Below are 19,048 nucleotides of genomic sequence, written 5' to 3' on the forward strand. Positions count from 1 at the left end.
TGGAAGCAAGAGAAGCAATGCTTCCCTTAAAAATTATAAAAACAAGCTGTGCAAGCCATGTACAGGGACGCTGTAAGTAAGGTGAGGGTTGGCAACGAGTACAGTGAAGAATTCCAGGTAGAGGTAGGGGTCCACCAAGGTTCAGTCCTCAGCCCCCTCCTATTTATCATAGTCCTCCAGGCAATAACAGAGGAATTCAAGACAGGATACCCCTGGGAGCTCCTCTATGCGGATGATCTTGCTCTAATTGCTGAGTCACTATAAGAACTAGAGAAGAAGTTGCAAGTATGGAAACAAAGATTAGAATTGAAAGGCCTTAGAGTTAACATAGCTAAAACCAAAGTCCTAACAAGTAGGAAGGCAGGCAAACCACAAATCCCTTCAGGCAGATGGCCCTGCTCAATCTGTAGAAAAGGTGTAGGTAGAAACTCTCTAAGATGTACCCAGTGTAAGCTATGGACACATAAGAGGTGCAGCAATATCAAAGGAAGGCTAACTGGGAAGATAGTTTTTATATGTGGCGGATGCTCAGGAGCAATAAACACTGAAAATGTGCAGAGAACAACTTCCGCCACATTCTAGGGAGAAAAACTAGAAGTAGTTGATAGCTTCCGTTACCTAGGTGACCAAGTCAGTTGTGGGGGAGGGTGCGCTGAAAGTGTAGCTGCTAGAATAAGAAAAGCCTGGGCAAAGTTCAGAGAGCTCCTACTCCTAACATAGGGCCTCACGCTCAGAGTAAAAGGTAGACTGTATGACACATGTGTACAAACAGTCATGCTACATGGCAGTGAAACATGGGCCGTGACTGCTGAGGACATGCGTAAGCTCACAAGGAATGAAGCCAGAATGCTCCGATGGATGTGTAATGTCAGTGTGCATACTTGACAGAGTATAAGAATTTTGAGAGAAAAGTTGGACCTAAGAAGCATCAGATGTGGTTTGCAAGAGAGACAACTGAGCTGGTATGGTCATGTCACAAGAATGGATGAGGATAGCTGTGTGAAAAAGTATCACACCCTAGCAGTTGTGGGAACCTGTGGGAGAGGTAGACTCAGGAAGACCTGGGAATAGGTGGTGAAGCATGACCTTCGAACATTAGGCCTCACCAAGGCAATGACTAGTGACCGAGACCTTTGGAAATATGTAGTGTGTGAGAAGACCCAGCAAGCCAAGTAAGACCATAACCCATGGCCTATGCCAGGGGTGTAACCATCCTACTTATGTGTACCTTTCCTACATTGGACACTAAACTCTGCTTGCGAAGACCTGTTGAGGCAAATGAAATCGAAATCAAATCAAATTCGCAAATTCGATAACTGGCATCCGTGCCAGTGAAGCGCTAAGAGCACCATCCGAGCGTGATCACTACCAGAGCAGCTGACTGGCTTACATGCCGGTGGCACATAAAAGGAACCATTCAAACGTGATCATTACCAATGTTGCCCTAGAAGTTAGATAGTGGTGGCCAACAGGACCACCTCCAACGAAACAAATAATGAGTGGTGTTCCACAGGGCACTGTCTTGGGGCTGCTGCTATTCATAGTGGCCTTCTCAGACATGCCCTCAGCTGCTCAGGTAGCCACCCTAGCTAGCTACGCAGGTGATATAAAAGTCACTCAGAGTATACAGAACCCTGGAAATGTTATGTGAGGAAAATAACATGCAGTTTAATGCAAAAATTTCCATGAAAAACATTTGACCGAGGTCGATGCCAGTTCCACTGGACTGGCTCCTGTGCAGGTGGCACGTAAAAAAACACCATTTGAGTGTGGCCATTGCCAGTACTGCCAGATTGGCCCTTGTGTTGGTGGCACATAAAAGCACCCACTACACTCTCGGAGTGGTTGGCGTTAGGAACGGCACCCAGCTGTAGAAACTCTGCCAGATCAGATTGGAGCCTGGTGCAGCCATCTGGTTCACAAGTCGCAGTCAAATCGGCCAACCCATGCTAGCATGGGAAGCGGACGTTAAACGATGATGATTATGATGATGATGAAAATCGAAACTATATTACTTATTTTTCATAAGATTGTTCTTCTCATGTTCTGTAAAATTAATATAAACTACATGACATCATAGGCTTCAGACTTTTATTGTTGGAATTAGCAAAACCACTACAGCTTCTATTTCAGAGAAACTGAAGGAGGGAATGATATGCCCTATTCATAAAGGAGGAAGCAGAGCAGATACTAAAAACAACTATAGGCCTACCTCTCTGGCCTCATACAGAAGCGAAGTCATGGAATGCTTAGTCCAAAGGGAACTAATTGTATTTCTTGGAAAGAATGACTTGCTGACTGACACCCAAGATGGCTTTTGACCAGATAGAAGCTGCCTCATACAGCTCTTGCAGCACTATGACTGGGTGTTAAAGCAGCTGCTCGACAACTCAAATGTGGACATGATATATCTCGACTTTGCAAAAGCCTTTGATTAAATGACCATGGTATGGTATATCACAAGCTGCATAATCTTGGCATACTTGGAAAACATGGAGTATAGCTACATGACTTCCTAAAAGATAGAAGTTAGATAGTGGTGGCCAACAGGACCACCTCCAACGAAACAAATAATGAGTGGTGTTCCACAGGGCACTGTCTTGGGGCTGCTGCTATTCATAGTGGCCTTCTCAGACATGCCCTCAGCTGCTCAGGTAGCCACCCTAGCTAGCTACGCAGGTGATATAAAAGTCACTCAGAGTATACAGAACCCTGGAAATGTTATGTGAGGAAAATAATATGCAGTTTAATGCAAAAATTTCCAAGCCCTGTGCTACCAACACAGAAATCTAAAGACAGGATACACAGGTCCAGGAGGAATTGCAACCCCTGAAACAAAATCAGTTTGTGACCTGGACATCGACATGAGTAATCTTTCCAGGTTCATATTACTAAGTTGGCAGGCTGGATCATTTTTAACTTTCAAAACAAGAGAAGAGGAAACCATGATGGTCTTCTGGAGCATTTGTCCTCAGACATTGAGATTATTGCTACCAACTATGATCACATACAGCATAAAATTAATGGTGGAACTTGAAGCAATCCAGTGAAGATCATCTGTCTCAATGCGACATGTCAGCTAGTGGGAGAGACTGAAAAAGTCAAGACTCTACTCCCTTAAACAAAGGAAGGAAAGATATGTAGCAATATACATCTGGAAATTCCTAGGAGAATTTGTATCTAAGTGTGGTACTGTCACTTACACAAACGGCAGAACAGGGTGCCACTGCATATTACCCAAACCCCTAATATTGCCATCAGGATACCAGACCAGATACTGCAACAGCTTAGATTTCAGGAGCCCACAGCTCTTTAATATCCTTCCTCAAAGCATCAGAAACCTACATGAAGTGGATGTAGATGTCTTCAAAATAAAACTGGATCTCCTCCTGTCACGGGTTCCCGATGGAATTACCTCATGACAAGAAACGCAGATGAGGGCAGCAACATCATTCACCAAAAATTCACCACATATCAGAGGAGGTTTAGTGAAAGCATAGCAAAGTTAACCCACAGCAAACCAGAATGGCTGCAGCTACTGAGTTGTAATTAGTGAAGAAAAAAACGCATATATATACAGAAACATACATACATATATAGCCAACCATACAGATGCATGTACACAAATGAGAGCTTTACATGCTATGTACAAAGGTGAATTGAACAATGTGAGAATCAATAATGTGTTCAACAACAAATTTGGCATGAAAGTAAGTATCCCTCAATGGTCAAGACTAAGCCCTCATCTATTCATCCTCATAAGCCATCGTAAAGGAATCTAAGCTTAGCTATCCACAAAATCTCTTATATGCTTACAGCTGAATCTATAGCGGAATTAAAAGGAAAATCCAAGATTGGAAGGTAAGCATAGGACCAAGAGGCTTCAAAGAGAGAGAGATTACATACATGCACGCATACACACACTCACACACAGAGGAACAAAGAAGAGAAAATAGGAGTAAATGAGCATTCCTTACTTTCTCTAAAGATTGTGAAATGTCTTCAATTTTCCCTTTTGTAATTTTGATTCGATCTTCAAAACCATTTTGTCTGAAGTAAACAGTAAAAGTAAATCACATTTTTTAATACATTAACATAAAAAACATATAGATAAAAACACAATATGACCAAATAAATAAATATATATATATATATATATATATATATATGGCACACTGAAAGGTAGGTCTAGTGAGATTGTAGAGATGCTTGAAAGGAGATGGGTTGATGTATGCTGCATACAAGAGGTAAGATGGAGAGGAGCTTCAGCTAGGGTCCTCACAGGCAGGGCACATAGGTATAAAGTCTTCCGGTAAGGTAACATGGATGGTGTAGGGGGTGTTGGCATACTCCTCGCAGAGAAATGGGTTGATAAGGTCATAGAGGTTGTCAGGGTATGTGATAGAGTGTTTAAGCTCAGGCTGGTCCTACAGAACAGCACAGGTACAATTATCTCCACCATACGGGGCTACCAAATGATCAGAAGGACCACTTTTATGATACCCTTTTACAGGCTACCTCAAAGACAAGTGGCAATGTCCTCATCTTTGTGGCTGGAGACTTTAATGGGCATGTTGGGCAGGAATTTGGTATCTTCACAGGGGTACACGGTGGCCATGGTATTGGCACCCGAAATGATGAAGGAACTAGGCTACTGGAATTTTGTGATGCATGTAACCTTTTAATCTGCAACACTAACTTCAGGAAGCCAGACAGCCACCTTATAACCTATCAATTATTTCATCCTCACCAGACAGCGGGATGCAGGGTTGTTCTTAAATATAAAGACCCGCCTGGGTGAAGAATGTACCCCCCAGCATAGGCTAGTGATTAGTGAGTTTAGGCTCAAAGCCAGAAGGATACCAAGAAGCAGACCAATCCAGAAAAGAAGGATTTGGAAGCTAAAGAACTCTTCACACAGTCAGAGATTTAGGGTTATCCTCATCAAGAAATTTGATGAGAGGGAGGAGGAGTTACAGACGTCGGACATAGAAGGTAGCTGGAAATTCATATGGGACAGCTTGCTGAGTGCCACAGACGAAGTCTGTGAATGGTGCAAAGTCCCTTCAAGACCTAGAGTTACATAGTGGTGGAATAGTACGGTAGAGCAAAGAAACAGGCCTGGAAAGCTTAGAGAGATGAGGGTAGCAGGGAACTGTACAAGGTAACCAAAAGGTATACATAGCCATGGGCGAAGCAGAAAAGACATTTGCCAATGTCCAGCAACTTGAGGACCAAAGAACTGAGAAATTTCAGATTGCTAGACAGTGTGTGAGAGAAAATTGTGATGTCACAGGAGAGAAATGCGTCCGCATGGATGATGGTGCACTTGCTTTTAGAACATGGTTGAGTCCATAAGATAGGATTTGACTACACCTCCATTTAAAGCACAGTTAAAGTTATCTTTTCATGGAAGAAGTTTTATGTTCCTATAGCCTGTGTTAATTCTGTAACCCTTTAAAATGGAAGATAAGAAAGTTCATTTTCAGCACTTGATGCTTTGGGAACCAGACAAAACTTGCTGCAGCTCGGTTGGGATGTGTTACCCCACCCTGCAGCAGTTTGGCCAAGCATAGAGGAAACACATACACACAGTGAATTTTATAGCTATAGAAAGAAACTTATAGACAGGCTTTTACAGTCTTAACCCCCAAATTCTGTGTTGGGATGCAGTATATTGTGCTCAGTCCTGCTATGGCTACATTGAGAATCAACAGAAAATGGACAGATTACATGGTCACACAAAAACACTATACATCACAAAATTTATCCCCACGTATTGCAGTGCAAAATATGGTCTCCAGTTAAGCAAAGGTTTTAAATATCTGGTAGCATAGATATAGTTGTTTGGTCATTGATCCACAAAAACGCACATACATAGGCGCAGGAGTGGCTGTGTGGTAAGTAGCTTGCTAACCAACCACATGGTTCCGGGTTCAGTCCCACTACGTGGCATCTTGGGCAAGTGTCTTCTGCTATAGCCCTGGGCCGACCAATGCCTTGTGAGTGGATTTGGTAGACGGAAACTGAAAGAAGCCTGTCATATATATGTGTATATATATCATCATCATCATCATCATCGTCCGCTTTCCATGCTAGCATGGGTTGGACGGTTCAACTGGGGTCTGGGGAGCCCGATGGCTGCACCAGGCCAGTCAGATCTGGCAGTGTTTCTACAGCTGGATGCCCTTCCTAACGCCAACCACTCCGAGAGTGTAGTGGGTGATTTTATGTGCCACCGACACAGGTGCCAGACGAGGCTATATATATATGTATGTGTGTGTGTGTGCCTGTGTTTGTCCCGCTAGCATCGCTTGACAACCGATGCTGGTGTGTTTACGTCCCCATCACTTAGCGGTTCGGCAAAAGAGACCGATAGAATAAGTACTGGGCTTACAAAGAATAAGTACCGGGGTGGATTTGCTCGACTAAAGGCGGTGCTCCAGCATGGCTGCAGTCAAATGACTGAAACAAGTAAAAGAGTATACATATTATACACACAAAGAAAAATATATATTACACGTGCATATAAAAAATATATCCAATACACATATAGGCACAACTCTTTTCAACAATAACAGCTGTTTCAACAATAACAATCAATATACAACTACTCACTGTATAATCTCCATGGCTTTATAAACAATTTCAGACTGGTCAACTGCAAAAACGGTTTTGGCACCAGCCTCAGCAGCAAACATGGACAGAATTGCAGTTCCACAGCCAGCATCGAGCACCAATTTGTCCTTAAAGATGTCTGTGTTTGACAACATGAAGTCTCTGTAAGCCTCTGTTCGGATTTTATCCTGTGCAAAATTTAAAATTGTGCTTTTGTTTATAATTAAATTATATATACCCTATGTACTTGGGTTTGCATATATATGCATGTGTGTGCATTCATATGTTTGTATGTAGGCATGCATCAATTGGAATGTGTGTGTATATATGCAGATATATTCTTTTCTGTAACAACTTTATGTACAACTGTATATATATATACAATGCTTTTACTACAAGGTAGGTTAAATCTTTCACAGAATGCCTATATATTGATAGATTTATGAGATGCAGTAGCCCTTTGTCTCCTGCCCATTCTACTTACCATTTCCTTTTTCTTCCTTTTTTACTTAACCTTGTTTGAAGCATTACTTCTTTCTATCTCCCATATCCCCTCTTCAGCTTCCTTCAAACCCATTCATTACCTGCCCCAGACTTTTGACCCCTCACAGTACTTCTCTCTCATTGCTCCTTCAATTTTCATTTCTTCTTCAGTTTCTTGCGTACACTCAAACAAAAACATTAATTTCTCTTTTTTCTTCACATACGAAGGCCCGAAACAGATCCTACACTTCTCATGCCAAGTGAACTCACCAAACACTTCTGTTGAATATTTACATCATATGATACATAACCTCATCACGAGATATTATACATCATCTGCATGGGATAATGAATATTAGAACAAGATACTGGATTGAGATGCTGAGTATTGAAATGAAACATTTGAGAAATCTAGCCAGATATCTGTTTCATTGGTTTAGGCTGGAGGAGAAGACCATGGCCATAGTTATCACACAACAACCAAAGCTGATGACACTTATACAGTCAATGTTCCCCTTGAACTGTCTTGAGAGACCAGCTAAGTCTTGGGATAGCGGTTAACGAGAATTCTCATATGCAGTTGGATAGTTAGATATCTGGGTTTAACCTTTTAGAGTTTAAACTGGTCATATCCGGCCCAAATATTCTATATGTTTGATATTTAAACTGGCCATATCTAGCCTCTCACACCTAACCTACATTGACATTCTAAAAATAAACAATAGGCGCAGGAGTGGCTGTGTGGTAAGTAGCTTGTTCTGGGTTCAGTCCCACTGCGTGGCATCTTGGGCAAGTGTCTTCTGCTATAACTTCGGGCCGACCAATGCCTTGTGAGTGGATTTGGTAGACGTAAACTGAAAGAAGCCTGTCGTATATATGTATGTATGTGTATGTATATGTTTGTGTGTCTGTGTTTGTCCCTCTAGCATTGCTTGACAACAGATGCTGGTGTGTTTACGTCCCCGTCACTTAGCGGTTCGGCAAAAGAGGCCGATAGAATAAGTACTGGGCTTACAAAGAATAAGTCCCGGGGTGGATTTGCTTGACTAAAGGCGGTGCTCCAGCATGGCCGCAGTCAAATGACTGAAACAAGTAAAAAAAAAAAAAAAAAGAGTAATCATATCATTGAAACCTCACAGCTATAACATAATGCATGATTAATTCAAAACAATTTGAGTGAAAAAGTATTACATTTAATAGAGAAATTTGAACACCAAAGGGTTAACCTGAAATGTTGCCAGAAGTCAGCTTGAGATGCCCAGTACATATAGATATTAACACAAGCATTAGTTCACCTACTGTGGCAACAAGTATTAAACCTCCTGGAGATTGTATTAAGCATTGGTTTTATGAAATCTTACTCTTTTACTTGTTTCAGTCATTTGACTGCGGCCATGCTGGAGCACCACCTTTAGTCGAGCAAATCCACCCCGGGACTTATTCTTTGTAAGCCCAGTACTTATTCTATCGGTCTCTTTTGCCGAACCGCTAAGTTACGAGGACGTAAACACACCAGCATCAGTCGTCAAGCAATGCTAGGGGGACAAACACACACACAAACATATTCACACACATACATATATATATATATATATACATACATATATACGACAGGCTTCTTTCAGTTTCCATCTACCAAATCCACTCACAAGGCTCTGGTCGGCCGGAGGCTATAGTAGAAAACACTTGTCCAAGGTGCCACGCAGTGGGACTGAACCCGGAACCATGTGGTTGGTAAGCAAGCTACTTACAACACAGCCACTCCTGCGCCTGTGGACAAATAAAGATACAATTCACACATTCTTAGTGAAACTTACATCTATTTTAAAATAATCAAAACTAAATATGACACAAATTACTTCAGTAGGTTAAATTGACATAGAGCAAAAATAACCCATGCTAGCATGGAAAATGGGTGTTAAACGATGATGATGATTCAACTCATTAAGTCTTTCAATGAGTTATTTTTAATAAGATTATAATTTTCCAGGCGATTAATCTCTTCTTGTATATTTAAAAGATGTAGATAGTTCTAGACTGGATTCAAATCAGGAAGCTTAGTTTCTAAATTAAAAGCAGGAATAAGCCAGGGCAAACCAATAAAACAGACACTGGTTGGAATTCAGTCTGGGAGCAAGCATATATTGAAGAATAAGACACCTGATGATGATAATGATTACCATCATTTAGCATCTGCTCTCCATGCTAGCATGGGTTGGACGGTTCAACTGGGGTCTGGGAAGCCAGAAGGCTGCACCAGGCCCAGTCTGATCTGGGAATGTTTCTACAGCTGGATGCCCTTCCTAACACCATCCACACGTGAGTGTAGTGGGTGCATTTTACATGCTACTGGCAGAGAAGGCTGGCAACGGCCACAATCGGTTGGTGCTTTTTACGTGCCACCGGCACATGTATCATAACTACAATTTCCATTTGATTTTCATTTTCATGTTGATGTACTTGACTCAGTAGGTCAACAGGGGCCTGGGAAGCCAGAGGGCTGCACCAGGCCCAGTCTGATCTGGCAATGTTTCTACAGCTGGATGCCCTTCCTAACGCCAACCACTCCGTGAGTGTAGTCGGAGCTTTTTACGTGTCACAGTCGGACGGTGGTTTTTACGTGCCACGGGCACAGGGGCCAGGCGAGGCTGGCAACGGCCACGATCGGATGGTGCTCTGCCACAGGCACAGGGACCAGGCGAGGCTGATGATGAAGATCATCATTTTATGTCCACTTTCCATGCTGGCATGGACAGGACACTTCAATAAGATTCAATGGGTTTGAGGTCCACATCTTCCTTCAATGTCTCATTTTTGGCATGGTTTCTATGGCTGAATGCCCTTCCTAAATTCAAGCACTTTAGGTATGAAGTGCTTTGGCCTTGCCAATTTCTGTTAATGTGTGTGAGCAAATTTCGCTTTATGTGTATGGGGAGAGAGGGATGCTTGTGTCAATCAGGTTCAATTAATGCATTGTAATTTCGCACTCTTTCTCTCTCTCTACTTACTCTTTTACTTGTTTCAGTCATTTGAATGCGGCCATGCTGGAGCACCGCCTTTAGTCAAGCAAATCAACCCCGGGACTTATTCTATCGGTCTCTTTTGCCGAACCGCTAAGTTACGGGGACGTAAACACACCAGCATCGGTTGTCAAGCAATGCTAGGGGGACAAACACACACACATATATATATACGACGGGCTTCTTTCAGTTTCCGTCTACCAAATCCACTCACAAGGCATTGGTCGGACCGGGGCTATAGCAGAAGACACTTGCCCAAGATGCCACGCAGTGGGACTGAACCCGGAACCATGTGGTTGGTTAGCAAGCTACTTACCACACAGCCACTCCTGTCTGTATATTTCAATGGGTGCTGATGTGTTTGCCGCCTCCAGGGCCAAAAAGTATTATTGTGAAAACATTCAGCGTCCATATAAATAGGCAAAATTGCCAGGCACCCAAACAGCTGTGCCTAATCATCCCATTCCAGGTACTGGGTGCATTTTTCATGGCATCAACATTATAGAAGTTGCCTTACCTAAAGAGCTATGTCAGGCTCTGTATTGATGCTGTTTGGATCAATTACTAAATAATTAAGAGCTTACTGGGTGCTTTTTGTGGCACAAACATGGTTGAGGATTATCTTGTAGCTTGCAAAGAGAAACAGAGCACCCTCTGATGGAAGAGAATATATAGATTTATTGTGAGAGGCTGATAACAAACAAAATAGTGTTAGTGGGAAAGTAACAGAGGCAGAGAGAAGGAAAATAAATATAGGTGTGAAGGGGAGGAGGAGGGAGAGGAGACAATGCGGTTAGGGTAATTCCCATTATGCCAAACCCATGACCTCTAAATACCCGGTGCACAAGAGCATGATGAAGGTAGTAGAAAGGCCATCTGTAGAGCATATCAATTTGAAAGGGCCCTATGTATGGAGAACTGTATGGTATGTAGGATGAAGCCACAGGTTAACGGTTAACTGTAACATTAGGAATGTAGTCTATAGCATATGTTCCTTGAGGACATTTTCTTCCATTTTTCCACCACCTAATTCCCCTTGGATCTTCTATACCATCTCATATTCTGATCCCTGTTCCTTGTGAGCATGCCCTGGCACTTCAACACCATTGTTCTCATGCTTTCTTCCACCATCCCTCTTTCACTTACTCTATCTCTTGGACTAGTTAACCATGTATCTCCTCTGCAGCAACACACTCATTACTGGCCTCGCTCTTGATCACTCTCCCTATCTGACCAGGTAACCCTATATCTCCTCTATAGCATGACACCTGTTTCTGTCTCTGTAATATGCTAACCTTTCATCATCTTGCACGAGATAACCTCCAATACCACAGCCCTTCTTAAAGGATCTTCATCTTGCAAGTTACCTGGTTACCCTGCCAATGCCAGTGCCTCATAAAAAGCATCCAGTCCACACTGGTTGGCACTGGGAAGGAGACCCAACTGTAAAAGAACCATGCCAAAACTGACCACCTTGCCATGCATCCATTTCCAAATAAGTTTATCTTAATCTTTTTGATGCAACTCTACCATATACTGTTTTTCTCCACCATCATTTTCTCTCTCATCCTTTCTCTAATTCCCTTTTTTATCCCCATTCACCGTTTTCTGTGTGTGTCTCTCTCTCCTCTCCCTCTTTCTCCTGTTCTCTCTCTCTCTCTCTCATTGCTCACATGTGACCATCATCCATCTTTCTTTTCCTCATGTGATCATCTTTCTTTGGTTTCAGAACTGTCCTAATGACTGGATGTATCCAACCTCGCTCTTCTAAAAGAAAATATTTCTTCAGCGTTTGCTATTTTACGCTCATTCTAGTCTGACGACGCTTCATGTTTCTTTTCGTTTGGTTTCCTTGTACGTCTCCACTGACCTGTTTTTGTTCCCAACTGTGACCCTCCATAAATCCCAAATTGGAATAGACAGACAGTCGACAAAAGATAAAGAGTCGCTCCTTTATGTTACTTCTGTTTTCCATTTGTTTCTCTCATCGTTTGCGTATTGAACGCATTTGTTTTTGTATTTTGTGTTGTTTACTGTTGGTGACGCATCCTGTACTCATATATGCATATATATATATATATATATATATATATATGTGTGTGTGTGTGTGTGTGTGTGTGTGTGTGTATATATATAGAAATAAATAAAACCATATGTGTCTGTGTATATATATGTGTGTGTGTGTATATATATAAATATACATATATATGGATATATATATATATGCATATATATAGATATAGGGATATATATGTATATATATTCCTGAGCATTATACTAATACATCTGTTTGTTTTGTACACCACCTGTCTTTGTCTTGTTTTTTTCATAAACTCTCCCTATATATATATATATATATGCATATATATAGCTATATAAATAAAACCATGTGTGTATGTATACATATGTATATAGGCGCAGGAGTGGCTATAGCAGAAGACACTTGCCCAAGATGCCACGCAGTGGGACTGAACCCGGAACAATGTGGTTGGTAAGCAAGCTACTTACCACACAGCCACTCCTGCGCCTATATATATATGGTTTTATATATTTATAGGGTTTTATATATTTATATATATAACTATATATATATATATGGTTTTATATATTTCTATATATAACTATATGTATATATATGTAACTATATATATATATTACGGAGATGTACTTGCATAGCAAGTGACTTGATCTGAGATCGTGTGCTGGAACGAAAACAATTGCAGCATAGCAGGTGTTTATAAGCCATTTAAGAAACACACAAAACCGTAAGATTCACTTCAACATCTAAATTTAATTTGTCAAAATATTTTCGTCGCTTTGAGACCACGACCTGTTCACTGACAAAACTTTGTGCTGCATCTGAGAAAGTAACAGTTAGTTCATGATATATATATGTACGTATGTATGTATGTATGTATGTATTTAGGAGAGTGTGTAGATGTGTCTGTGTGTTTGTACATGTGTATGTATATGTGAATGTATGTTTATGTGTCAGTTCAAGTTGTATATATGTATACACACATATACATATATATAGACACACACGTGTGTGTGCGTTTGTCTCTCTCTCACCACCTCTAATGGTGAATGGATACGATGTCTTAGATACATATATGCACATATAACCTTATACACATATACAAGTATACACAATCATACAGACACTTACACATACACACAAACATACACATAATCATAAAGTATACACACATATATGCTCATCCATCTCTACATACACACACACACATACGTACATATATATTTATACATACACACCCACATACATATATAAGACACTATTCTGGGACAACGGTTAAAATCCAAACTTGCTTTATTTTAATCTATTTATCTTTTTTTTTCTATTTTTTTTTACATGCATATATATATATCTCTTATTATAAAAGGCAGATTTTATCTGCCTCCCTTTGGGAGTTATACAAATCTACAATATAGGATTTCTTCAATTACAATTTACCTAGCATTTTTAAGAGTACAATGCATCGCGTCATGCCAGGTCCAGTTTTTAAAATTTAAACTCCAATTAAGCAAAATTTACAGAAAACTCACATTCTGGTGTGTGTGTCAAATGCTTTTCTTAGTCTGGTTTACACCACACGCAAACGCACACACACAGTGTGCAACGAATAAAATGAAAGTAAATAGCGACAGAGTGATTTGAGGAAGACTAAACTGAAAGTATTTAAACCACTACTCAAAAAATAAAAAAACACAGCAAACAGAAACAAATAAATACATAACCATTTACTCCTCACACAATTTCTTCAATTAGAATTTACCTAAGATTTTTCAGAGTACTTCAGTGGGTGATGCCATAAAAAATTTCTTTCAATTTTACCACCAATTAAGACAAAATTCGAGAAAACTCAATATTTTAACATATCACTCCGAAAGCATTGATGTACATGTGTGCGTGCGTGAGTGTGTGTGTGTCATTCCTCACACACACACGCATACACATACATATACAACTACATACAACTACATACACATACAAACACGTGTGTGTTTGTTATTAGTAAAAAAGGCGCCAAATCACAACTCACTTATCATTCCTACACATTTGCAAAGACACACGGACGGACAGAAAAGGTAAATTGGTTTTTATTTTACTCTGTATATATTTTATTATATAATATTATATATAGATATATGTATATATAATTGCAGTATGAAACAGTGTTTATGTATAAACAGACGACACTTATATATAGTTATTATAATAAGAGATTAATAAATGTATGCATCCGTTTAACCCTTTCGTTACCAAGCCGCCCGAATTTACCTATTCATATTTAATGAGAATATCAGAGCAATCTCTTTAGTACATTCGTGAAAACACGTATTATACTTCGTAAACACTTCAACTACAGTTTTGTACAAAAATCGAAGTGTAATTTTAATTCCGTGAATTATGGGAGATTTTTTTCCGAAATTTGTTCCTATTGTGTTTTCAAAATTTGTAATTCTGACAAAAAATGGATACGAATTTCATTATATCAAGCAGCGAGTCAGAATTCGAAGGATTTTCTACGGAAGACCTTCATAAATCTAACTCTATGACTGAAAAAAAAAAAGCATCTTTATATAAGAGTGAAGTTGTGTGGTGTCTGTCTCCTACGATTTAGATTCCTAACTACTCCCACATTTTGCGGTGCAGTTTAACCAAAAGCGGGTATCTTATAGTCGTGATTCATATCGAGCCCTTCTGGGTATTAGCGTGCGTCTACGATGAGTCTACGATTAAAAAAAAATTTACCATCATATTTTTCCATTTTAATGCATTTTTTTCGCTTTTATATAAGGGAAGTAACTCTCTAAAAATATCTACGATGTGTCAACGATTTAAAAAAAAATTTACCTTAATTTTTTTTCAATTTTTTATGCATTTTTTTGCTATTTTTTGGCTATAACTCTCTAAAAATGCTTATATAGTTATTTCCCTTACAACCCGAGCAACGCCGGGCGATACTGCTAGTATATATATATATTATATTATATGTATATAATATATATATATATAATAATATATATATTTACACATACTCATAAGTGCATACATGTACATACTTATACACTAACATACACAACACAACACAACACATACGTATACATACATATACAACTACACATTCGTACATACATGTCAAACAATGTACGCTCGTACGGTTATATATAACTGCATATATGTATTTTAGTACCAAGCATTTCATCATGTATGCATGGATTATTATGTGTAAATGAGAGAGAGAGAGGGGCTGTTATAGAATAGTACTCCCGAGTGGAATCTGGATGTTACCCCATTCGGATTTTCGGTTTAGAGTGGGTTTGTATTCCTGTATACAAACAGCTTCAGTGACCTGTCTCAGCATTGCATCAGTGGGATGTGTAGATAAGATGTTTAATTTAAGTCTCCCTAAGGAGCCCTTGTGGCAGTCTACAGCATGCTGATAGAAGATGGAGTTTTGTTTCTTTTCAATGTAGTCGTCCAGGTGTTCTTTGAACCTATCATTGATACTCCTAGAAGTCTCACCTATGTATGACTGTGGGTTAGTCGCGCAAGCTCCTTCTTGGCACTTAATTTGGCATACAGTGCTCTTGGTTTTGCAGTTCATATGTGGGTTTGTAGAACATACTGCACAATTATTTTGACAAGTGGATCTATCAATTGGATATGGTCTACACAATACAGATTTGATAGTCCTACCTGTCTTTTCTACAACCTTGATCTTAAGGCCAGTGGTGTGCAGAATTTTCTTGAATTCCTTACACAATTCTTTCTTAGGTGTGACATCAACAAACATTACAGTGAAATTTTTTGTTATCATACCAAGTATTGGTTTTATTTCTCTTGTTGGTGTCTCTCTCTAACCTATTCCAGAATTTGTTGCGGTATAGGGGACATGTACCATTTTCGTCATTACTTAGAATGCGTTGGAATCTTGTTTTCGCTCCTTTGTACACTCTGATTCTGCCATATTGCGTGTATCCGGAGGAGCGTTGCATTTGGAATATGAAGTGCTGGATGTGTTGTTGTCGTTCTGGTGGTTGGCATAGTGGAGATACATTCCTCATTACTCTAAGTCTGCCACCAGGATGTTGAGCTTGGCAGTACTCGACATCGCTGAGTCACTACGGATTACCAGTGGATTAGCCATAGGTTTACAATAGTGTGAGTGGAGCATACAGGGTTTAACAGTTCCGTTAACCATAGTATTTTTCATCCACAGCTCAGTATCCAGGACAGTAATCTATTACTGGGGTGTTTAGAGGGGTAGCCCACGGTAACTTTTATACTACTATGAATAGAGTCAGCTATGTGTTGTATAGCAGTCATCACCTGTTCTTCATTTAGTGGAGAGTCTATATCTATATTACTATTACATTTCATGACAAGGTTAATGTCGTCAACGTAGCGAGTGTACATAGCTAAGTGGATGTTATGGGTCGCTAGGCACTGTTTAAAATGTCTGTCCCACCATACCATGAAGCGGTTTGCAACATCACCGGCGATCCCTACTCCAATAGCACCACCTTTCATCTGTTTATAAATTTTGCTGTTGAACTTAAAAATATGAGTTTTAAGTATAGTTCTAAGGCTGACACCGATAGCATGTGCGATGGTAGTTCTGATGTCCTGTGCATCTGAAGGTGGGTAGTCTGGCTTCATCCAGCCCTGCCAGCGTTCACAGTGGGTTTTTTTTTGTATGCTGAGGTAATGGTAGGTGATCTACCTCGTTTGTTACGGATGGGACAAGCATAAAGAAGATTATTGTGTGACAGATACTCATCAGTACATGTCAGGGCCAGGAAGAGCCCTAGTTCATAAATGTCCACATTTTTAAACATCATATTACTCTCACTAATTATCTTTATACATTTTTCGACAGCAAAGTCTACATCAATGGAAGGACATAGTGATACCACATCCATGCTACCTACGATGTGGTCACTGAGGTCACACGGCTTGTTGCAGTCGCAGATCCTGCTAAGGAGGTCCTCAGTACTATCACATACATCCACAGATAACTCTATTAAGGGTCGTAGGAATTGTGAGAGAAAATATGATATTTTGTGGTTGTTTGCATCGTTGGCACCACAAACAGGTCGGGTAGGTGGCCCAAGTATATGATCCATGTGGCTCTTATGATCTTTTCGAAGGCCATATAGGGGTGGGATTTCATTGTTGGTAGTAATGAAATTGTTCGCTGTGCGTTTCTCAGACTGGAGAATGATACTCCACATCCCCATGTGAGCATTAAGGACTTTTTCGTTTCCAATGTACTCGAGTGTTGTTGTTTCTGTCATGTCTCTGATGTGTGGTTGCATGTTCAAAATGTAATTAGATAAGTTATCAGCAGACATTCTACCTGATTTGTCAGTTGGGAAGCATACAATCTCTCTATTTTTGATACAATTTCTTAATTTGTTAAGGCCTTTCTTAATTTTGGTGTCAAGATCATGGGTCTTATTTTTTGTTCGTTTTTGTTTATGCCTTTGGGTGTAATTAGAGAAAGCTGACAGGAGTTTGGATTTAGTAAGGGTACACTTTGCTTCTAAAGCAGCGTTAGCATAGGGTGGCATGCATACTCTTTTGTTAAAGGGTAAGTTGGTAGGGCAGACTCTTTTCATGTCAAACGACATGTCACGTTTGCCATAGAAACAACGTATGGAATAGTTATTGTCAGATATGTCATGGATGTCAGGATTTTGGTTGTGGTTAAAGTGTGTTCTCCATCTAAGTTTGGTGAAGCACTTCTCAATGTCTGATAGTATTGATATCTTACTAACCTTATTATAAGTGGCGAACTTTGGGAGTTCTAAGGCAGCGAGTTCATCTGTATCCAGTTGTACCCCTCTGTACACTCTTACGTTTCTTTTTAGTTGGTCATCATCTATGGGTTTCTCATTCATAGAAATTCCATCAAACGATTCAGTCATGTCAAACTGTTTAGTTCTTGGGTGGTTGTATGGTAGTTGTAATGTCCATGTTAGTTTCTCTTCAACATGTTCCATGCACCTGTTCCATACGGAGTTACATTCATGACAGAGTAGTTCTTTTAATTGTTTCATTTCTTGATTATTTAGTAAGTTCTTCACTTTAGCGAGGGCCTCTCGCTTTTCCTTTTCTTTAGTGGCAAGGTGTATATATAGTTTGGACTTCAGGTTCGTCATTAAGATACGTTTTAGTCTCGACGCTTGTCCTTTCTTTAGGTTTAGTCCTTCGAACGTTTTGTAAATCCTTTTCGGGTAAACCTTCAGTGAGATGCAGTGTCTAATGAAATGAAGCTGTTGCTTAGCTGTTATTTTTCTCAAACAAGTAACGGCTTTCCTCAGAGTTTTGGTAGCCTGGCTCAAGCTTTCGGAATTACGGAGATGTACTTGCATAGCAAGTGACTTGATCTGAGATCGTGTGCTGCAACGAAAACAATTGCAGCGTGGAAGGTGTTTATAAGCCATTTAAGAAACACACAAAAGCCGTTAGATTCACTTCAACATTTAAATTTAATTTGTCAAAATATTTTCGCTGCTTTGAGACCGCGACCTCTTCACTGACAAAACTTTGTGCTGCATCTGAGAAAGTAACAGTTAGTTCCTGATATATATGTACGTGTGTGTGTGTGTGTGTGTGTATGTATGTATGTGTGCACATGTATGTGCGCATGCCTATACGCATGTATGTATGTACCTATGTACTTATGTATGTATGTGAGTATTTAGGAGAGTGTGTAGATGTGTCTGTGTGTTTGTACATGCGTATGTATATGTTAACGTATGTTTATGTACTGATATGTATCAGTTCAAGTTGTATACATGACTGTTACCTTGTTGAAGGTTGTATATATGTATACACACATATACATTTATATAGACACACACACACGTGTGTGCGTGTGTGTGCGCGCATT

The 19,048-nt window shown here is 39.9% G+C and overlaps 1 protein-coding gene across 1 annotated transcript; it reads right to left on the bottom strand.

Moving 5' to 3' along the window:
* Positions 1–3,932: 3,932 nt before the first annotated feature.
* Positions 3,933–18,619, bottom strand: LOC115227545 (the record flags this gene model as incomplete). Its single annotated transcript, XM_029798340.2, has 3 exons — positions 17,931–18,619; positions 6,619–6,806; positions 3,933–4,050 (listed from the first exon to the last, which is right to left on the bottom strand). Coding segments are annotated over exons 1-3 (975 nt in total), but the record flags the coding sequence as incomplete, so codon positions are not given.
* Positions 18,620–19,048: the final 429 nt, after the last annotated feature.

The sequence above is a fragment of the Octopus sinensis genome, unplaced genomic scaffold, assembly GCF_006345805.1.
Source record: "Octopus sinensis unplaced genomic scaffold, ASM634580v1 Contig04509, whole genome shotgun sequence".
NCBI lineage: Eukaryota > Metazoa > Mollusca > Cephalopoda > Octopoda > Octopodidae > Octopus > Octopus sinensis.